The sequence below is a fragment of the Dreissena polymorpha genome, chromosome 7 (assembly GCF_020536995.1).
Source record: "Dreissena polymorpha isolate Duluth1 chromosome 7, UMN_Dpol_1.0, whole genome shotgun sequence".
NCBI classification, from domain to species: Eukaryota; Metazoa; Mollusca; class Bivalvia; order Myida; family Dreissenidae; genus Dreissena; species Dreissena polymorpha.
Window position 1 is genome coordinate 100,833,915 of NC_068361.1, and position 24,654 is coordinate 100,858,568.

The 24,654-nt window shown below is 33.0% G+C and overlaps 1 protein-coding gene across 6 annotated transcripts; it reads left to right on the top strand.

Moving 5' to 3' along the window:
- Window positions 1–1,033: 1,033 nt before the first annotated feature.
- Window positions 1,034–10,167, top strand: LOC127838874 (G surface protein, allelic form 156-like). 6 transcript variants are annotated; one of them, XM_052366893.1, is made up of 12 exons: window positions 1,034–1,133; window positions 3,944–4,001; window positions 4,335–4,460; window positions 5,367–5,501; window positions 5,619–5,753; window positions 5,871–6,005; window positions 6,122–6,256; window positions 6,373–6,507; window positions 7,689–7,820; window positions 8,218–8,352; window positions 8,778–8,915; window positions 9,562–10,167. In XM_052366893.1, the coding sequence occupies exons 1-12, from the start codon at window positions 1,131–1,133 to the stop codon at window positions 9,630–9,632; spliced, it is 1,338 nt and encodes a 445-aa protein (XP_052222853.1). In that variant the 5' UTR covers window positions 1,034–1,130; the 3' UTR covers window positions 9,633–10,167. The 6 variants fall into 6 exon arrangements, with proteins under 6 accessions (XP_052222853.1, XP_052222854.1, XP_052222855.1 ...); XM_052366894.1 differs by lacking the exon at window positions 6,122–6,256; XM_052366895.1 differs by lacking the exon at window positions 5,871–6,005.
- The last annotated feature ends 14,487 nt before the right edge of the window (window positions 10,168–24,654 follow it).

Here is a 24,654-nt window from a genome sequence, read left to right on the forward strand (position 1 = left end):
ACTAAATTATTGTTCAAGTCATTTCTGATGACATAGGTTATAGTAAAACAGAAAACGCCATATATTGTATATTCTTAATGATTTGATAAATATTTAACTTCCCGTTTCTATACGCTTCTGAAGATGATGTTTATGAAATAAATGAATGTTTACGTTTTAAGTTCCAAGATGATTAGTCTGATAATTGAAATCAAATATAACTTTTTTTTTTAGAAACCAAATTAAAAACCTTTATGAAACCTTTGAATTACACTAGCCTTAAAATATTAACAGTCTCTAAACTTATTTCAAATGTAACCAAAGTGTGTAAGATAAACTTTCAATGAAAGTGAAACCATATTTTATAAAAATTAATTAATTTAGCATTGTACCTTACTGAGAATTATTCCGCTTTAAAAATATATCCAAATAAAAAATTAATACACAAACACTATTAAATCCACTGATTTAACAGGAGCGCCCTGCGCTCCACGCTTATAACGATAAATCCGAATCTTGTTTAATCCAAGTTCTATCCTTCGCAATATCCACCGTAACACTGACGTTTACCAACTAAACAAGGCGGATATATCTTTGCGCCATTCGACCTTTCCTCTACTCTCATTGGCTGTTACGTCAATTAAGTGCTTTTCTGGAATTTTACAAGTTTCAACTAGACGCGATGATTAAGTCAGCACTTTATTGGTATTTCGAACTAAAAATCCTTCATCAGCCTCTCAGTTGATGAGTTAGCAAGCTCTTTCTTGAACGGATAAATATAAACGAATATATTGCAATATAACTTTGAGGCGACATTAAGGATATTCAACGACATGTCCAAGCCCTGAAGCACATATGTGATGAAATTATTTGCAAATATTTTGACTGGCACCATGGAAACGTAGGTGGTCGGATGATGTTTCAAAATAACATGTCATGTCATGTTTTCCGCAATTCGAAAATAAACATGAGAAAGTACTGTTTTTGTAAAAATAACCATGGCTATTTTGGGACAATTTAATGCTGATGTCTGCAAAGAAAACTTGTTTTGTAGCTACTGTTACCACCAACAAGACGATCTATATATGGATGCTATCTACAGAGGCATTTTCACTCCTCCGGACTGACAGGATAACAACGGTGAAACCACCATGGTAGGAAACGAAATATTATTTTATTAAATTACCTGGTGTATTATTGTAATCGTTTTAATTGTAATAATTTGTGCAAAAAGGATAAAAATGTGCGGATTCTAGACGCGTTTCTTTTTTTAAATAATGGAATATAGAAATAAAAAGTAATGTTGTACCTTCTTCATTATATATTAGTATAACTGAAACCAGATTGAATATCTTATTTGATTAAAATGTATAATTTAAATATTAAATAATTAAATATATTTTAAATAATGTTTGTATTTAATTGGTACGCGAATCCGACTGCATTGTAGTTAAAGTCATCAGTTTAATATGTAATACATGTTTCAAAGGCACGGCCAAATAAGATTGTAATAAAAAATGTATCCTACGCAATCATACGCAAGAAACCAAATTAAATATGATTGTTATTTAATTAATTATATTAGTTGTGTTATGATATAATTAGTGCGAGTTTAATTTACGTAATGAACGATCAAAGCTAAATATATTTCGTGTGTATAGAAATAATATTTGTCGCAATACTTCTATTCGATCAATTGAAGGAAATACATGATCTAGTTAAGGCGTTATATGACATTAAAAACAAGCATATTCAAACCAAGATAAACAAACATAGACGCTGATTACGACGGGGCATGTACTGGACTTCGCCTGATTTATCATAGCTTTATTTGATTAACTGTTAAAACATGTTATGGTCGAATATATCATGAAATTTGTGGTTAAACTTCATGAATGTAGATTAAAAGGCTACTGGTTATCTTACTCGGCTCAGCAGAAAATCTTGTATGTTCATGAAATAAAAGCTGTCCAATTTATTTGCAATTAAAGTTAATATAACATAAGAATCACTATTTTTATCCATTGACATAACACGCTCATTACACTATTTTGTTTATTTCTTGACTGATAATATTTGCCTCCTTCCATTTGTATATTTATTTAGGGAATTTCAAAACAAATTTAGATTGTCAAATAAATGTTTGGTTTCCATTTTATCCGTCAGTACCATCTTCAGTCCGTCTTTCCGTTCGCAAAAACTGAAATAACTCGAAACACATGCATATAAGGTATATACACTCCGTTTTTTCCCAGAGGTCAAACAGCCATTTTACAGTAAGAAGCAACTATGCCAAATTTTCATTAGTTTGTGCGTGCAATATTGCACTAGCACAGACGATTGTAAATATTAAGGTTACGCATTTGGTCATTGGTTCTCACCGAAAGGGGACTCTTAACTGGGCTTGCAAAATAGTAAAATCGTTTTGTTTTATAAGTTTGGGTTGGGTAAATAAAAACACTTTTTTAGAATATCAAATGTCATTATTAAAATGCGGTGTAAAATTGGATGATCAGTTTGTTTGATTGACGGCTGGCGCGCATTCAATCCGATCTTAATTTCATTGTCGAGAGCTTGCATGATTAAGATCTAGTCCCACCCTCTGTGCGTCTATAATAACCATCGACATCAGAGGAAAAAATACGTAAATACCTCCAAGCAAAATTCATGAACACATTTTTGTTGGCGGTTTATTTTGAAGTAACCGAAAGCACAAGCTTATAGTGTCAAACTATTACAGTCGATATGTTCAAGCAAGTTTGTTATGTTATCACCACCGCCTGTTAAAACATTTAACAACTGAAAACTAGACTGCATCCCGTATTTTGATCGTAAGGAATGTTGTTTAACTTGATATATGATGTTAAATTGCGGCATATAATGTCAATGGGTCCTTCAAATTGAAAGAGTCGCGTCAATTAGTGTTAGAGTTGTATCTTACTTTTTTGTGAAACTGGCAATTATGGAAATTCTGAAAATTTGAGGAGCCAGCTCAATGCGGTTTTGTACTTGATATTCACATTTTAAAATCTTTAAAAGTCTTTGAAAATTTTAATAAATTATAACACAACAAACATAATCGTTTTAAAATGAGAACGGTAATTTGTGTACGGCGTATTAAATTAGACACGTTACGGTGTTCTGTATTTATACAATTAAACATCAGCTTTGCATGTATAGGTATTCTTCTTTTAGCTTAGAATATTGCAATAATGTTGATGTGCGTTGGTCAAAGAAATTGTTTATACATGTTAATATGTTTAGCAATATAAAATGAAGTAAAATGTCAATGGACCAGTGTAAAACGGCACGTTAAGTATAAAGAAATATGCTTCAAAGCTATGCTGTTTGTTACACGCTATTTTTTCATAATAAGAAGTCAAATGAAATAGGTTGATAACATATATTATATTCACATGTCTAGATAGATATATAATATATACATGTATACGAATTTGGAAACTCCAGAAACATTATCCTTAGTTGAACTAATATCTAATAGTATTTTATTTATGACATATTCACGACAAGGCATACAATATAACATTAGGCTTACAATCGTTATGAGAGTTAGGTCATTAGTACGGTCAAGAGAAAGCATACGAGCATTTATTTCCGGAAAAAAAACTGTATAAACTTAGACACAAGTGAGCTAAACTTCATGCAGCCTTTTTGATTCATTGCATTAACAATGAAAACTAGAAATTAAAAAAATGTGAATACGTCTATCTCCTCTGAGATTTATAATATTATTATAGGTATGCATTTGACAAGTTATCAGATTAAAAAGTGTATATTGCCTAAAGGGTGTTTTTAAGTCCCAACAAAACTATATGGTTTAACTTTTTTATTGAGCTATTTGTTGAAAAAAACACTTTTTCAAATAGGCTAAGCAAAAACAAATTACACTCGCGGTTTAGTACTTGACAAACATATTCTCATGACACACCATTGTATTTTTCAGTCTGCCATAGGATATATCTACACCGTCATTCTGGTTTTGTGCCTTGTGGAATCTTCACGTTAGTAAACTAGTAAATTGAGACTGTACAAATAATGAATTACGTTTGTGAATGAAATCAGTATCTTTCACAATGAAGCTAGCCATCAGAACTGACTTATTTGGACTGATAAATATTTTTAAAATTTCAAAGGGTTTTGATATTGTGAATTTGTTATTATTTGGACGAGAAACTTAATATCTTTCCATATACCCTATTTAACGTAACATAAGCAATTATTATCCTTACATTAAACGCATTATACGTGTGTTTTGAATGGTATGAACAACTATCGTTTACTCCGTCGTTAATCACTCATAGAGATTTAAAAGCGACGTTCAAATTTTGTATCAGAGACCGCTGCATTGGACGGGGCGTGTACAGTTGATGGAAATTGCACCACCAATGCGGTCTGCACTACTGGTCTTTGCAAGTGTAACACTGGGTTCGTAGCAAACACTGGAAACACGGATTGCTTAGGTAAAGAACGATTACCCAACTTGTAGTAGTATTTCATATTATTAACATATGTGCTACAGTAAACCGATATTTCATATTATTATCGGTAATAGCATTATTGTATTCAATACGTATGGTCCTTGATATATCGAGTTCGATGATGCTATATTTATTATTGCATGATGCCCCTAAAAAATAATATTTTAAAAAGGGATTGACAAAAATAGAAAATTTAATACAGAAAACCAGTTTATTTTTTGTATGTAACGTAGAATGTATCTAGATGCATAGTGAGGTAAGATATTATCACTTAATCAAGCCCTAATTGTAAACAAATCTGAATAATGTCGCTGTGATACAACTTAATTTAGTACGAAGTATGGTGTTCATTCTCCTATCAATCAGCAACAAAACCACTCTCACATTTTCGTTTTATATGGAAATAATAACAGAATGGCTTTTACAATAACACAACCATTATCACGACCAATTTGTCCTCATCATTTTCGACTACAATAATAATTAGTTCGCACTATACCACAAAGTTTATTCATGTCAAAACGAAAGAGGTGGCGACAGACAGACAGACAGACAGACAAACAGACAGACAGACAGACAGACAGACAGACAGACAGACAGACAGACAGACAGACAGACAGACAGATAGATAGATAGACAAACAGACAGACAAACAGACAGACATGCAAGCAAGTAGGCAGGCAGACAGACAGACAGACAGACAGACAGACAGACAGACAGACAGACAGACAGACAGACAGACAGACAGACAGACAGACAGACAGACCGACAGACAGACAGACAGACAGACAGACAGACAGACGGACGGACAGACAGACAGACAGTTCAGACTTATGCAAAAGTTCATATTCTTAAAACTATTTGTTCATGCGCTTAAATGAATTTCAGCTAAGGTTGCACTTGACGGAGAATGCACAATCGATGCTCAGTGTACCATTACAACAAACGCCGGCAAGTGTACAGGTTCAAAATGTGCATGTAGCACAGGCTATGTCGCAAATAGTGGTGCAACAGCATGTCTAGGTAAATTCATTTTTTTAATTTAATTTGTGTTTCATGTTTTCATTTTTCACCAATTTATTCACCGCGGAAGCACTAAAACAAATACGGGTGTACTCAATATGCTTAACTTAATTCTAGCTACTGCTGCACTTGACGGAGCATGCACAATCGATGCTCAGTGTACCATTACAACAAACGCTGGAAAGTGTACAGCTACAAAATGTGCATGTAGCACAGGCTATGTCGCAAATAGTGGTACAACAGCATGTCTAGGTAAACGCATTTTGTTTATTTAATTTGTGTTTTATGTATTTATTTGACTCCTATTTATTCTGCGAGGAAGCACTAAAACACATTCGGATATACTCAATATGCTTAACTTAATTTCAGCTACTGCTGCACTTGACGGAGCATGCACAATCGATGCTCAATGTACCATTACACCAAACGCTGGAAAGTGTACAGCTTCAAAATGTGCATGTAGCACAGGCTATGTCGCAAATAGTGGTACAACAGCATGTCTAGGTAAACGCAATTTTTTATTTAATTTGTGTTTCATGTTTTCATTTTTCACCAATTAATTCACCGCGGTAGCACTTAAACAAATACGGGTGTACTCAATATGCTTAACTTAATTTCAGCTACTGCTGCACTTGACGGAGCATGCACAATCGATGCTCAATGTACCATTACAACAAACGCTGGAAAGTGTACAGCTACAAAATGTGCATGTAGCACAGGCTATGTCGCAAATAGTGGTACAACAGCCTGTCTAGGTAAACGCAATTTTTTATTTAATTTGTGTTTCATGTTTTTATTTTTCACCAATTAATTCACCGCGGTAGTACTTAAACAAATACGGGTGTACTCAATATGCTTAACTTAATTTCAGCTACTGCTGCACTTGACGGAGCATGCACAATCGATGCTCAATGTACCATTACAACAAACGCTGGAAAGTGTACAGCTACAAAATGTGCATGTAGCACAGGATATAGCGCCAATGCTGGTAAAACCACATGCATAGGTAAACGCATTTTGTTTATTTAATTTGTGTTTTATGTATTCATTTGACTCCTATTTATTCTGCGCGGAAGCACTAAAACATATACGGATATATTCAATATTCACGTCGCGATTTTGCCAGTGTTAATTCGGCCCTCGGGCCGTTATGTTCCCTACGGGCCAATTATCACTGCCCGGCCTGGCTCAGCCGGGTATTAACGTCTATAATATATATCTTACTTTTATACTAAATTATAGATGTGTACTAAATATACTAAATTTCCTAACATCGCAAACACAAAATTGTTCCCTTTACTTTTTGTTTCTCTTTCTCTACTGATCACGCCAAAATTATCCACTAAAACCACTAGCATCAGCAATTAACTAATATGTTTTACAGTATCATGTATACATATTGTTTAAATCATGATTGTGAGGTCAAAAATAGCTACGTTTCAGGGACAACCAATTTATAGAGACTAAATTAGTATAATTTTAACAGTCTTTATAAAAATAGGGCAAGACGGTGTTATTTTGGAATCAATCATCCTAACAATTGTTTATAAATCATGCCCCTAACATGTAATAACCCCATCTGGGGGTGATGTGGAAATGTTTTAAATTGAATATTGGTATGTTACATCAGATTGTGGTCCTCTAGAAAGACTGTTCAAGTCTAACCCATGGGTTAAAAACTTGCCACGCCCAATAATGGTTAGCGTTATATGCCCATCTTGGTTGTAATTCAACACAAGACATTTCCAAATTTAAATAGACAAATTAATGACAAAAATCTTCTAAACCTCTTTGCAACATTATTTGTTGTTGTCTAAAAGTTACTTTACATCAAAAATCAATTTTGGTCGAATATAGTAAAACAGATTGAACACTCAATCTGGATTATATTATAAAAAATTAATGTCGGAAGTAAGAAAGGGTCGATCGTTTTTTTTATACAACAATTTCTATTACATCTATGATTGAATTCCAATTAAGATATGATTGGTGTTTATGGAAACGTATGTTGGTAATGGAACATAAGTGATCCTTCTATCCAATGGATTATTCTTGCTTGTTTGTCATTAACACATGCCAAAACAACATGAGTTATTAGATGTTTATAGATAATTTTGAATTTAACAAAAACCTCTTGGTTGCATTTATTTATTAGAGATAACCACAAAACAATTATTGACAATGCAGCTGATGGTGCCTTAGGGGGAACATGTCTTAATGATGCTGCATGCACGGGTACTACAAATGCTGTTTGCGCGGCCTCCAAGTGCACATGTAAAGCCAACTACATAGCAAACACAGCTGGAACTGCTTGTATAGGTTGGTATTTGCTTTGTAAAATATTATTTTTTGTTTATTAATCTTGTTGTATTCAAACGCGCTTTTATTAAATTTCGCTCGATAAGAAAAATCAACATTGGTTGTTATTTTATAATAGAGTAAATTGATCTCAGTTAACGCATTATTTTGAAACTAACATACCATCTTTAACAACGGGCGGTTTTCTTATGATGCAACTTTATTTTGCTGGTGATGTCCTGGAACTACCAATACTTATGTTTAAACAAACATCAATTGCGGGTGATATCCAACTCTAACATCAAACACTTCTTAAATATATTTAAATTTGATTGGAAAATACTATATTTTGATCTAAATTAATCCAACAGATAGTTAACACATTATAACAATGATCTTCTACTGTTTGACAATGCAGCTGACGGTGCCTTGGGGGGAACATGTCTTAATGATAACGCTTGCACGGGTACGACACACGCTAATGTATGCACGGCCTCCAAGTGCATGTGTAAAACCAACTATTCAGCAAACACAGCGGGAACAGCTTGCATAGGTATGTATAGATATAATACAGCTTGTTGTATTTGTTAGATTTTCAGACATAAACATTATATAAAGTTATGTTTGCATCTCTTTACATGCTAGTTTTGTGCATACCCGAGTTAAGACCTGACACATAAATATCTTAACTTGAAGATACGGATTTCCAACTGCATTGAGAAAACAACAACCTATCCACCTGATAAGCGTAAATATTAGACAAAAATATGCTATTTATCGGAATGTTTAAAATAAGAGGTAATCAACAATAATAAATTAATATCACAACTTCAGTTTGATATTCACGCAACGACACACATACCTTCGTTGTTGGGCAATCACATTATATGTGACTAATTTACTGTATTTTTCATAACTGGTTGACCATTATGATTTGCGATTTATTAAATAGCGAAATGCTCTATTTATCATCTATAGCACCCGGTGCTCTTAAGGGAACCTGTTCTGCCAACACCGACTGTACCGGAACTGCTAACGCTGGCAACTGCACCACCTACATGTGTGAATGCAACGCCGGATATACCGCCAACACCGACGAGACGGCGTGTAGTTTAGGTACTCTACACTAAATATTACTATATCTTAATAGATAGAAGACCGTTTCATTGAACATGCCTTAATCAAATCCGAAAGCTATGTTTAAATGAGACTCAGGTATTGACAACATAAGAAAGTCCCAGTAAAAAGTAGTATTGTTTAAGATTAATAAAAAATATTATTGCTTTCGTCGCGTTAATGTTTTGACCTTGCTGTTCTGTCAAGGAGGCTAAAAAAATTGAAATGTTTTCTCTAGTATGTACAACTAAATAAAACAATACAATTATGATCTACTCAATCAAGGACAAGCGTCTTATAGTCGACTTTATGTAAACTGTGTACATGGTTTTATGTTTATTTCGCATGTAAGGAGAGATCACTCGAAATAAGTCTTCTAGAAAACATTTTTATGTAAGAATTTATATTGTCAGTACACTGATATACACATTTGTAATGCAGTGGATTAACATATCACCAACAAAACTTTACAACATTTAAATATAGTTTTTACATATTAACCACTAAGTTAGAATATAGAAAGGATAGCGTGTGATTTTAATAAAGTATTTACGTATTTTCGTGGTCTTAATTTGTACTATAACACTAGAACAAAACTAGCACATATGAATTTCAAAATTATGAAAACTATAAATATTTGTTGTAGGTATGATGATCTTGGCTGCACCATGGATGCTGCTTATGATGGTCATGACAACCTCACTGAGCAAGCTGTAGGCGGAACGCATCAACACAGAACACATGCTGCTATTTAAACAGACATTTGATTTTATTGGTAGTGATAGAAGATCCCAACCGTACACTTAACGTTATTCAATATAAATGTCATCATTACTTAATAACGTTTTGCATGTTTTATTTAGTGAACATACAAACGTAATTGTGATATGAACCATGAACATTACGAATGAATTCAAATGCTTATAATAGTACCTATTGAATGCGCAATGTGTTAACATATTTATGTAATATGGTCATACTAGTATGTTGACGCATATTAATACTTAATTAGTCCATGATGATGTCGTTATTGAATCAGGAACTGTTCTTTCTAGGAAGAACAAGTAAAGGTTTTATGACTGCAATGATTCATGGACATATAACAACAAGAAACAACTATAAGCTTCTACATATTTCGTAGTGAAATACTAGTTGTGGCGTTCGTGTTTTATCTGCGTGTTATTAAAATCATGAAGTAATGACAAATGTCATACTGATGTACATATTTTATAATAAAGTTTGTGTAGTGATACATTTTTTTGCTTAAATCAATGTTTGCCCAACACACATGACATACCGCAACGGTCACACTCCTCGAACAAATGTATTTTGTGGAAATTGTGTTGACATTATTTATATATAGAGAAGAAGAAGCGCTTTGAAATCGGCGCATGCCGTCAAACTTATCAATTACACTGAGTTTTTACTTGGATGTCTGAATCATTGCTCAGGTCATGCATAATTTAATTAAATAAAAAATCAATTTCAGTCATAGTGCGTGTTAACAAAATATTAGCACTATTTATCAGCTGCATAATTTACATTCTCGGATCTTAAACTTTATTTATGTATGTCCGTTTGTCCGACTGCATATCCGTCCGTCCATCTGCAATACTGGACACAGCACTTCTAATCACTAGGAATACTTTATTAAAACTTGGTAAAAACATAAAGGAAAATGTGAAGATTATGCGCAAATAATGTCACTGCTACTCAATTCGAGGTTAATGGTCTATTTCTTTAATTTGTGTTATGTAAATGTGTATGTCCATAGTGACCATATAATGTGCCACGTGCTAAGGTTCCCGCGTAAAAGGTCAATATAACAATTCATTGCCAACGTTCTTGGCCATAAACAATCGCTATCTGTTTGACATGAAATTATAATAATTAAAAAGCTGACTTATGCCAGTCACGTGGTTAACTCGCAAGATTGGTTAAGGTTAACGTGTGAGTGTCACTAGTATAAGTACGATTGATGTTTAATTAAAAGTTCACACTGAAAGAATTTTTCACAAAACTGTTCATATGCGCTCATGGTCTTCACATTCAATGACCATGACCTATGAATAGGACCATAATTTTGACACATGAGTGTCCTTTTAAAGGATAATTCTGGTTAACGTATGCGCGCAAGAAATCAAACCTTTATATTTATTAAAAATATTCGATGGAAACGATTGACCCGGGCCCCTGATTCAGACCCGTATTTTTTAAGAATAATTCCTCTTTTTACTCTTACAGACGACAGGTTCAGTGTTTCGTGCAAAATCGTTTTATCTGCATACTGAATCTTTATAGTATCCAAGCGGAACGCCGCATGTTTTCGGATAGCTCATGTAGGGGGTATGGTTAACACTATTTTATATACATTTTATTCTTAATTTTCATTGTTTTTGAATAAATTAACTGCTTCTAGTTGCATCAATATGATATCAACGGGCGCTGACGTTCAGAAAATTTTAAGAATGTATTACATGTGTAAAGGATATATCAATCAAAGGTTCAAAGTAATAACATTATACTATTGAAACATCTACCGTTATTACGTTAATGTTTCGGTCACTTATTTTTGGAGATCTTCGATTAAGCCAAAATAACTATTTTTATGACAGTTTTCGGAAACCCATTTTTACCGCTTATAATTAATAACACTTAATTCACGGACGGTTACATTTAATCACGATTTAATCAGAATGCTACCGTTTTGCATGAATCCGTCGACAACTTCGATGTGTGTTTTAAAATTTGATTATGGTAATAGAACTTGGCAGATGAATGCAAGAAATTTGTTGACCGTTACTTGCACGTTTTATCCTAGAATGAGCATGTAATAAACAGTGGCTTCAGTTGATAATTAAAGTGAATATTCAGTTGTAGTGACATTGATATGGAAACAATAAGTGTTGCCTAATGCATTCGCGGTTTTTAAATTTTATATGTACAGGAAAAACTTCTGAAGTTACCGAACATGCTAATCAGATTTATTTCAATATTAAGCGTTTTTGTAAATTATTGTTTAATATTTACAGCAAAATGTTCCATCCTGCCATGATCTGTGTAATAAATACGACGATTCAAGAAGAAAACAACCAAATAATAATGTTCACACTTTATTTTCGTGCAAATTTAAGATTCAAAGTACAGTAAAGTCAGTGGTCTAAGTATTGGAGTATCTCTATCGGAAAAATACAAAATACTTACAATTCTTTCAAATTAATTGCTAGCATATCATTGTCAGGAATTCATACTTTACGCAATATATTCACAAACATCCGCCATACAATTAAGGTTGGTGATGCTAAAACAATGCAATGGACTTGAATATTGGCACGGGGTCTCTCTTAAGTTTCCGCGCAATTTATTTTGGAAACACTTCTGTATATTCAAATTTGCGACACCGAAAACAAAATCAGACTCCGAATATTTACAGTAATTACGATAATTTAACTGTTCGAGGATTTAAAATACAAACCATTATTTATTGTCATTGCATAAAGATGGAGTAAATTTTTAATTACAAATAAGTTCCAAATGATTGTCATAATTAAATTGTATTTTTGCGATGAAATAAAATAAGTAACCACTGATTCTTAATTAATTTGCGTGTTTATTTCAGTTCCCAGTTTAGAAGCAATTTAATGTAACACTTAGTGATAATTTGAGACAAGTGTTATTTTCATCTGTAATGATGAATTAATTTGACTGAACGTTTATATTAATGGTTTAACGTTAAGGCACTCTCTAACACATAAGAAAGATTTCGTTATCTGCTCTTGCAATATACTTTTTAAGGGCATGTCATTGTCAAACACTGCATAAATCACAGTGTAAACTTAATTATGCCCATGTCAGTGTCAAAAACTGCATAAATTACCATGTAAACTTAAACCGTGAGTCGCAATCTTTCTTTTCAATGTGGTTCATTTCCCGTAAGAACACATACGTCATTACAAAGAGCGAACCCACGCTAAAAATGGACGATTCGTGCAAAAGTACCAAAGCGATAATGTAAGTAAAGAATTTAAATGTAATTTGTATTTGATGAATAGATAAAATACACACATGTGTATTCGTTACGTTAAGTTTTTTCTGAATTTAAATATACGTGAGTTTCGTGTTAATTAAAATTTTGATGAAAGCAAGAAAATGGTTGTTTTGGTTCTAGTTTGGTATCGGCATGTCACGACGACGATTCATATTGCCATTGTGCATTCAGTGCATGTAAATTAAACATCATAGCCTGTTCGCACAATGACAATTTTCTTTGTTGTGTAATTCTATACCAACATATTTATGTGCATTTCATACAATGCTCTCTCACCGGTTTAATCATGCGATGTTTACCACACGTGTTGTTAATGACGCATATCCACTTAGCACGGTAATATTTCTTTTTATATGAAAAGACGAGAGTGGTTTATTACTTAACAAGCAACATTAATGTAACATAACTAATACTATGGTTCGTGATATGAAAACGTTGCACTTGAATCAACCAAGCGGGAGAAGGAGACGGTGTAATATATGCCAATATATTATCTGCTTTTTAATATACTTTAAACCTGAACTTTGTATTTACGACTACTACTCTTGAAGACTTTTATAAGGCAACACTTTTCAAACTTGAATATCTCAGTTATGAGTTAAGATTTCGATTTAAAATTGCACGTGTGATCTATTGACTATATGATGTGCATTATTACAATACATGATTATCATTCATCCGTGACAATAGGGCGCTATTGCACTTGGGGAAGGTGTGGTTTCATGTCTTAGGTTGTGAACATGGTGAAACGCGATATGATTCTAAGTTCATTTAAATGTCTTCAGTTTAGGTGAGAAGATACACCAGAAAAACACAAAATTAATTTAAAAATCAATACGTCTAGTATAATAAATCAATATGCCTCGTATAAAATTGCCCCACTTCCTGAAGCATCCGATCATCACGGATGAATGATTTTATCTTTTGCTTGCACAAACTGTAGTCAAATGATCACACGTACAATTATAAACCAAAATATGTACTCATAACTGAGATATTTAAGTTTGAAAAATAATGCGTTCGAAAAGTCACAAAGTGAAATACAACAAAATATAATTCTTCCAATTTAATTTCAATTTTATCATTCTCGGTGGGTTTTGACACCAGGAAAACATTCAATAAATAAGAAAAACAATATGCCTCGTATGAATATGCATGAGCGCAATTTTGCAAGCCGGTTGGTCATTAAGACATGTAAGTTAATGCGTTTCACTTTTCACATTATTATTTTACGATGATCGATTTGAGAATTTTACGTTTTAAGTGATTTTTTAAATGTGTTATGTTCGATATTTTAATGATGATCAATTTCAATTTAATTGAAAGTATAAGATATGTGTTGAAATAGTTCAAATTTCAACAAAATCCGTTCTCAAGTAAGGGAGCTATATTGATTTGAATACGTGTCGCGTTAGGAAAGTCTCCAAGTGTATGTGTGTAATGTTCCACTTTTATCTGAACAGTTATTACTGTGATACTATATATATATTATTGCTGTATGATCTGTTGTCAATATTATTTATTGTGCTATGAAATTCTATAATGATTATTCAACATATTCGGAAAGTTTTCTTTAAATTATGAGGATCTTGTCATGACATGAAGCGTGTTTATATTAAATGAAACGCAACGAACACACAATTCAGGCGCAAACTTTTGAGTAAAATGTTTTAAGGCGATTTTCGTTTGTAAAATTGATAAAATGCAAACATGTCTGTTCGCCTCTGTTAAATTCCAAAGATTGAGAACGGTGTAAAATAAATCATCATTTTAATAAAGTTATTTCTTTCCTTCCGACACATTCGCGATTTATAGCGTCATTCAATCATTAATGATAAAGCACATCGAATTAGTTTCGTAGCATTTGACGTATGTTAAAGTAATACAACACAAAGAGCAAAGATGTACAGGATGATAGACATATATTATCATGGCGAAATAATAACTATAATCAGCCCGATGCAAAGACATGTGTACAAACGAAATATAACGCAATGTGATAAGAATACAATGCTTATATCTTAATTCTACAGATTATTCAATTAAGAACAGGCTAAATGTGTCGCATTTAATTTTGCCTAGGGATGCGCACAAATAGTTATGATTAAACAACTTTAAAATAGAGGTTAAGTGCATGTTTGGTAAGTGTTGCTTCTTCGTTAACAATTTAGTGTTTGTCAGCAGCATCAGTAGAAGTAAAATGCGAAGTAGTAGTCGACCTTGTAAAAAAAAGTAGAGTATGTAGCACAAATCAATACATCATCATTACACGTGCTGTTGGGACAAACGCTCTAACCAAGTTTAATTAAGTATGTAATCGAGAATGTTCACAGGGATTTTCTTTAATTTCTCATAATGACCTTGATTTGATCTATCATGACCCTGCTGAGGTATCATTTGGGAATCTTGCATGACCAAGTTTAAAACGAATTGGCAATAAATGTGCCTCTTGAGTTGTCACAAGATTTGTGTTTAATTTACATTTTTACCTAATTTTTACACACATGAAACAGTTTCAAACTATGATGAGATGATATTGAGACAATGCTCTGATCCAGTACATAACGTTCGGGAAATAAACGTAGAATTTAGCATTCACCAGCTTTAATCTTAAAAGTTAATATGTTTACCTTTTTTCCCCATGTTAACCTAGTTTGGAAATCGCCATTGCATAATCACATATGCTGTGACTACTTTTCATGAACATTGGGGACTATGGCATGTAGATTGTTCACAAGCTATTTCTTATATATATAACATAAAGCTAAAGCTTTAGCTGAGACACCAACTGACTCAGTTGACAACTAGGATGAGATACGATTGATAATATAATGATCTGACAAAGTTAAATGAACTTAATGATCATTTGAAAAAAAAAATTGCAACCATAGTGTTCACGCGATTTTTCTTTTATGTCATTCCGTAACAAGTTTTTGACCCACGTTACAATGTTTATAACTTTTTAAGATACAACTTAGACACATGGTCATACTACGTTTCATGAAACTAAGACAATATATGCGAACTCTAGAGTGTTCATAAGCCTTTACTTTTGCTCGACATAGTTATTTATTTTCTCCCCGTGGCCAAGTTATGATGAAATTTTATGACAATTTTGACAGTAATGTTGCCTGAATGAGTGAATCAGATTCGGCATAGTTTAGAGTTTAAAACAAGAATCTTCACAAAGTGCTACATTTGATCAAATTACCAAACATTTCTGTTTTACTGACCGTAAATAAACAATGGAACAATTTGTCCAATGTAAAGGAAACAAATTACGTTTCAGCAATTCACAATTGTGCTGTCCGTATCTATTGTGTTCATTCAACGTAATGTAATTTAATCATATAACACGCCACTCGAACAAAGTCATAGGAACAAAACTGCGTAAGAAACAGTATCTTGTGAATGCGGGTTATTTCCCTCAACATACTATCACAGGTGGACATGGGAGAAAACTCTGCGTTGTATACGAAATAGTCAATGCAGGTTATTTCTGTAAACACATTGTCGTGCGTGGATACGGGATTAAAATATCAAGGGATAAAACTCTACCTAATACATAAAATAGTATATGCACGTTCGTTCCCTCAAAACAATGTTGTGCATGAAAATAAAAGAAAATTCCGTATACTACATGAGATAGTTAATGCAGCTTATTTCCCTGAGCAAAATGTCGCGCGTGGACATGGGAGAAAAAAAAACTGAATGTAAGATACATGTTTGTGTAATTGTCTACGCACGTTACTTCCCTCACTGGACATGGGTGAAAACACTAAATGAAACATTAAATACTCGATGGCAATGTGCCTAAACTTAATGTCGTGTGTTGAGATTACAAAAACATCTGAAGAAGGATGCAAACGTAATTGAAAGGCATTTCCCTAAATATTATTTCGTGAAACATAAATGAAACTTGTATATGAAACATAGGTAAGAAAAATACAATGGTATTTTTACCATTTAGAGTCCCAGTGTAACACAAGAATTCCAGCGATAAAGCATTTTGATACATGGTTGGTCAAAATCTCAAAGGATTGATTTTTTTATTTACGACATTCTATCATGAATTGTGATAATGGTATTCAATAAAGCAAAACATATGTAAAACGTAAACTCTATCAGGGAAGACATTCTTGTTCTTATCCACTACTTTAATGGCAAAACACCAACTGATATAAGCATAAATTGATTCAAATTGGGACATTCAATGCGAAGGGAGTTTGAACCGGTTTTAGGGCTAGCTGAACTTCACAATACCATCAGAATCCAACAAAACTGCATGATATACTAGACCTGAGTATGCGTGTTATTTTTGTTAATTTATGGGACCATTCACCAACAATAGAAAACCAATATATTGAAAAATGATTTGTAAATCCTTGAACACTTATTTCGGTATTATTCTTTTTATAGGCATTATGTCAAAGTTCAGTGACCTTGAAGAATAACCTTAAAAAGTGGCTCTATACATGTTGCTTACGCGCGACACTTCATCGCACAATTGTAACACTTTAGTCAAATAGGTTTAGACTATATATATGTTCGGCAAAGTAAGTTCAGAAAAAAAGTTTTTGTTTGATTTTCTATATGTGTCATTTAAATGTAACAATCACCTTGGATTGACCACGAACATTTCCAATAATTAATAACCAATCCTTTGCATATGCCATCCCTGTAGCATCTCATTCGATCAGTATTATATTTTTTAGGAATTGTGCATGTTTAGTGTGGAACGTGTCATTATTATGTACACACTAATACACAAACTAGTTCTCGTTTATCTCTTAGAATAAACAACACAACACACGATGTGGTTTACTTCCATATAATAATAAAGTATCATGTGGTCTTACTATAGCATTATCAGAATGCGTCACCATAAAAGGAAGTGAAACTTAGTTAAATCATATATTGATAACAGAAGAGTCATGTAGACAATAACAACTCAGTAGATGACCCATTACGCTTCGAACTCCCTTATTGCTGATCACCTTAATCTATCTCACCCTGTTTATTACGTGTTTCATAACAACTGAAATTAAAAAGCAACAATCCTAAATTAATTACAGTAATTATCGTATGCATATTTAAGAAAGTTATTTCCTAAGAAAACGAAATATAATTCTTGGCCCTATCCTCATCAACCATTCTGCTATTATTGAAAGGTAAAAGGAAACACAAGTCAACGACGTCACATCGGACATGAGTAAGTCGTCCAAATGCAAATTTAGTTCAATTTTCTAAAAGAAAGCTTTTGACAGCAATAATTACACTGAGACCCACATTAAGAGGAGACGACAGCCATACAATAATTACACTGAGACCCACATTAAGAGGAGACGATAGCCATACAATAATTACACCGAGAACCACATTAAGAGGAGACGATAGCGATACATTCCCATACGATTGCAAACTTACACATACCCGCTTCCCCATCCGCTATTAGTAAAAGCACTGACAACCGCGTACAATAAATACAGCACAACACTCAATGAAAAGTTGCTAGAGGCTATATTTTACATATAATTGCTTCATTCTAAAGTAATTATTGCCATGTTAAGAAATTGTTAAAGGGCGTATAACAAATTACTTATCTTCTTATTTAAGAATCGCAAATATTTCATATAAAGCCCTGATATAGTTAATATATAACAAGTATAGCAGAAAATTGTTTTGTTTCGGTGTGAAATATTTGTTTCAGTTAAGTTAAAAACTAAATATTTTCACGAGATCTATATAATTTATTTCACATTATTGCTAAAATACTCTCGATATAGACGCTTTTCAGTATTCTTTTTATATAAGTAGTTTTTAAGACATTTTATATTCGTACTTATTTTTTAATATACAATTAGTAATTTGGTTAAACTATCAACATTCAAGCGCCATATTTGATAACAATGAACGTATAACGCATATCAAACGCAATATGTGGGGGTTGATACTGACCCTAGCAGGCATAATGACTATTGCTGTCATGTGTTTGAGCATTCTTTACCTAATAAGAAACAAAGCATACGTGAACATTTACCCTGCGGTATAGGTAACACAGGTCAACGTCACAAAAAGGAAAAGTCGACCAAGTTGTTATTGAACCTCCTGAAACAGTTTCGAACTTGGCCAATATATACAAGGGCTATTTCTTATTAATTTTTATAAGGATATAGTCATTGATAAGACTCACAGAATGATAACAGCTCTTTGCTCAGTTTGACCTAGTTCTTGACCCAACGTGACATATACTGACTTTCTTTAATATAGATTACACCATACCTGTTAAAAATGTGTCACGGCAAGAACACATTTGCATAAAGGGCTTCCTTTCATTTCACACCGATTTGCTCAGTCGGGAGAAAACACGCCATTATAGCGAGGGTTTTAGGGGCCCGGTTTTACCGCACAATTATCTAGCCATGTGGACACTTAAACACTATTGTCTTCATCTGTACCGACACTCGAACTAGGCCAATATGTATTATATCGTGTTCCTTCCCTCTAAAGTGGTAATAGCTGGGCTAAGTGTGATGTTAAGCAGTCTTCTAAAGTAATTTAAACCAAGTGATTTGAATTAACCATTCAATCCATGTTTCGACCTGTGTTTTGGTATGTTTTGTCCATGTATTGTTCCTGTGCAGGAAATGAGTCGTCATTTGATAACAACTTGTGTATGTTGCCGATATTGTCTCCGCTAGTTACGTGGAGACTGTGCAAAATATGTCACTTAATGAATCTTAAAAGGCATGCTATTAAATAGTACATTGTCACTTAGCTATTAATAACCATACTCTTACATCTAACAAAGATATCAGAAGGATAGATGTTCGTAGCATGTTGGATTTTTATTGAAACAATACGTTAGATATATTGAGCTTTAGCGTTTGAGCGTTTTCTTCTAAATGTATTTCCATGGCTCCATGTTATTAATTTTAAAACAAGGTATCACAGACACTCATATAAATAATTGATATAGCGGTGTGACATTAAACATGAATATATGGTATGATTTGTGTTGCGAGCTTCTAATTAACATTATTACTACTTGTTGACCCGACATTACCCAAAACTTGATCGAGATAGTATGTCACAAATTGAGAAATGCGTGTCACCTGTTAGAGTGTTAGCAATTTATTTCTTCAATTTAGCATGGTTAACATTCGTAACCCAAGTGTCCATATTTCAAATTAGATTTCGATATTATTATTAGTATGCTTATTATGACCAAAATACATGTAGATTAAGAAATAATTGTGACCTCTATGCTTGTAACAAGCGTGTTCATCTATATGTTCAAGTGTCCTGGTTTTTCCCCATATAACCTAATTTCTAACTCAGTCGATATATCGTTGGGCAAACTGTACTGGTCAAGTTCCATGAAGATTATGACCTCTAGAGTATTGACAAGGAAAATGCATAACTATAAATAACGTGAATATACAGCTGCATCAGCAGGACAGAAACCTTATAACAGCATGCGACTCTTTAGACATTACCTCTTGCAAGGAAACCAGATTGAGTGACACAAACCACATGTGCTTAACACCCAAATACGCAACCAGAACACGAATGTTATCAGGGATCCACGCGTTGAAATAGTGCGCCTACAAGGTCGACGACTAATACAGGCAATCAGAAAAGCTCACCATGAGCAAGCTGAAATCAGGTGAGCTAAAATAAACGATTAAAAGAAGACCATGTTGCGTAAATGAAACGTAAATATGATTGGCGATGACACAACCAAACTACCGGTAATACTGCATAACCTCGTTCAGTTACACTAGATGACGTTTTAAAGTGTTGTATATTGCGAGAGGGAATGCGTTATCAATTATGTCGCTGTACCTATTTTATAAGTAAAATTATTTTGATAAGCATACTACTGCATATACCTTTCTGTTTCCTGAACATATAGATCTCATAGTTTTTCTAATATAACTATGTGCAACCTTGCAATACACTTACAATACTATCATCAACAGCATAACACAAATGGATAATTTGAATATTAATACAATGCAATGATATAAAAAAAAACATCGAGGTGTTCTACATACATACTTGTATCGTAAGAAAGATTGAATAACTAATGGGATCAACAGTTAAAGACGTGGAAACAATAAACATGTAATGACAGAATCCACATTAACATTTAAAATCTGTATCTGTATATCATACGATATAATGCCTTCCTCCATAGTATTATAAATATTGAAACATGCATTAAACAATATGTGTTAGTATGTCGTGTTCATGACTTACATATAACGTTCTCGTTATGTAAATTTTATTATAACGACTTAATAAGTCGTCCACATTATGACTAATTCGTTCCCACGACACAAATCTGTTACCAAAAGTTATTTATTCCGTTCCAACGACTTATAAGTATTAGTAACTGCATAATTAAACGTATATACATGTAAAATATGTGCTACCGCTACAAACGGACAAGTAGTTTGATGTATCTGCTACAAACGGACAAGTAGTTCGATGTATCTGCTACAAACGGAAAAGTAGTTCGATGTATTAGGACATCAACTCAAACACCGAAAATGTTTAAGTCCCTGTATATTTTCATGTCAATATACATATTTAAGATGGTCTATGACTATTAGATGTTTAAGTCCCTGTATATTTTCATGTCAATATACATATTTAAGATGGTCTATGACTATTAGATGTTTAAGTCCCTGTATATTTTCATGTCAATATACATATTTAAGATGGTCTATAACTATTAGATGTTTAAGTCCCTGTATATCTTCATGTCAATATACATATTTAAGATGGTCTATGACTATTAGAATATACCCCTTCAAAAGTCAACATATCAATTCATAATGGTCGATTACTGTTGCTGAAAACTGTGCAAATTTGTCAATGCTGTTTTGTGTTGTTTTTAATTGGCGATTTACGTCATATACTACTTAATTTCGTTACCTCGTCACACGTTCTAGTATATTCCACATTTGTAATCAGGAGGGATTGAGACCATTTCATGTAAAATATAAACCTTCCCCTCTGTTATATGATCACAAATCACCACACCATTATTAATATAATATCAACAGACAAACAGGTAATATAACTAGGACATATTACAAGTATGATATATTATATTTATTAAACATAATTATAAGATGACTTCTAATCATTAAGCAATTGTTATGTGTAATGTGTATATTTTGGTAAGTATGCGTTTATTTGCAAAACAAGTTTATCATTTTAAAAATCTAGCATAGGCTGTACTAATTTTACGGTAGTATCCGGTTCAGTTTAATTGTAGAGTTATAGTGTAGTAAACGTAACTTCCCTTTTTATATCGTCTGATCAAACCACACCATTAAGTGGCATAGCTTAACTATTGTTTCATTGAATATTGCTTCAATGTGTTTTCTTTTAAACTAGTAATTGCGCATTCACACACGCACGCACGCACACACACGCGCACACGCAGACACATGTTTCACCTGTGATAATTAAACGGACATGGGGAACTTAAATATGACATAAAGCACGACACACGGAAAAAGTGTTAAACGTTATGCTTCATAAACATGTCGTGATATCTGGGATCGATACAGATTTAAATAAGACCAAATGCGCCTTACAATACACAATGTGTTATTTGCCCTTGCTTATAAGCTTTTAAAGTATCAGGATACACAAAACAATTCAAACTGGACCTATTGAAAGCACAACGATGCGTACACGTAGATTCATAAATAAGCATATTTTTCTCTACTCAGCTTCGGTGAACATTGTTAAAATGCCTCAAAATTGCACATCTGATAGTCTTCATTTTCAACGATCAAGCCTTAATGTATTCTTAAACCATGACTGACCAAGCCCGATTCAATAGGACTTCATCTAAAAAATTAGTTTCACCTTTGTTAAAATTAAGCGACCGTCACACGATTTATGCAATACATGTATATGACTTACGCTACAAACAAAAGGCGTTCAAATGATCGCATTTGATGATACTGACTCAATCGATCCGATTGCTTAAGATCATAAAATATCATTCAAGTTAGGTCCCCACCGATAATCAGATCAACTCGATGCACTCCAATGATAAATGTAACTACATCGCCCAAGTTATGTTGCCAAATAAATAAGACTTTTAACGCATATGACTATAAAAATATGTCTTGCTATTACATGTCAATTAAATGCGACAATTTATTTTGCAAACAATTTGTTTATACAAAAAAATAATTTGTGATAAAAACAAAACTGTATAACATATAGCTATGAAGTTTTATTATTACTTATTAAGAACATTTATCAGACTGCAAATAGAAAATATGTTTGATAGTATGCTAAACAATTGAATGATATTCAATCATTGAGAGCAAATTAAAAGGGAATTAAATCATGTTCGTATTTTTAGGATTATTTACTGCAAGTATGTGCTGTTTACGTAGCACTGTAAAATTAAGTTCATTGCTTTAAAGTCGCGAACGGCTACCACAAGCTACGTCATGTCAATAGAGATTATTGGATAAAGCTAACATTCAAATTACTTGGTTGTATTCTGGTAGGTGGTCATCCGGCGAATGGCGCAGTGTGTCCTATGTCGTGTATGTATCGTTTGTTGACAGCAATTTGCTTCCAACGACATCTCCTACTTAACAGTTTGGCGGATTTTCACAAGAAATAATTAGTTTGTAAATATCTTTCAATCTAGTTCATATCGTTTGGATTTATTGCATACGATAGTCATCAGAGCTACTCATCAATTTAAATAGTGGAAAGGTACAAAAATTCTCCTCTGCTGCCGCATTTCTCAATTGTTTAATGTTTAGTGTGTAAACTCATCTAGTAGTCTTCTGCAACGATTGTTTGAAACATACAACTTGGAGCAAACATGCCACGCCCAGAGTAAATATTATATATAAAAAATATATATAGTAAATTACTTTTAAAGTCTTCTTCTCTTATACCACAATTATAATGGGTTTAATATTTGAAGTTAATTTATGTGTACTTGTTCTTGACTAAATTTGTTCAAAATATGCTCCTGTGATCAAGGGTTCACAACATGATTTATATCAATTTATATTGAAAACAATTTATACAATTATTTCTCAATCTACAAGGCTCAGATATTTATTTTTTTGCGTTACATCATCTTAAGTTCTTCTGCAAATATTGTTCAAATCATGCCCCTGGAATGATCCTGCCCAAGGATTCAAAGATTTATAATGTCGTATATAATACTTTTGTAAATCGTCTCCTCTAAAACCGAAGGGATCTTGGATTTAAAGCGGGTATATACGATTTTGTCAAATATTTATGAATTTATAAAAAATGTGTAAAAAACTCATTATATATATATTTCAATATAAACTAAAATAAAAGTTAAGAAGAACATGTGTCGAAAAATGCTAAATAAGCCAGATATTTAATTCTGAAATCGAAAAAGGCTGTACAGCCGAATTCGCCAGCATGTATATCATGCATGTACGATGTGAATCTAAATTTAGTTTAACGGTTCATTTGAAATTCCTGCAGCGATATCGATTCATACGACACATGAACACTTACTAAAAAGACGAATGCATTGGTTGTTGTAGGAAAATAATTACGAATTATCTTCGTCACAATCGGCTCGGGGCGCTAATTTGTATTTGCTGTATTTTATGAAATTCGTCTTAAATGTATCATTTTTCTTGCATA

What these genes read in the sequence shown, in the direction of transcription:
- LOC127838874 (XM_052366893.1), top strand. An exon ending in TGGTACAACAGCATGTCTAG is followed by an intron (nt 5,754 to 5,870) that starts GTAAACGCATTT and finishes ACTTAATTTCAG; the next exon opens with CTACTGCTGCACTTGACGGA. An exon ending in TGGTAAAACCACATGCATAG is followed by an intron (nt 6,508 to 7,688) that starts GTAAACGCATTT and finishes TTGACAATGCAG; the next exon opens with CTGATGGTGCCTTAGGGGGA.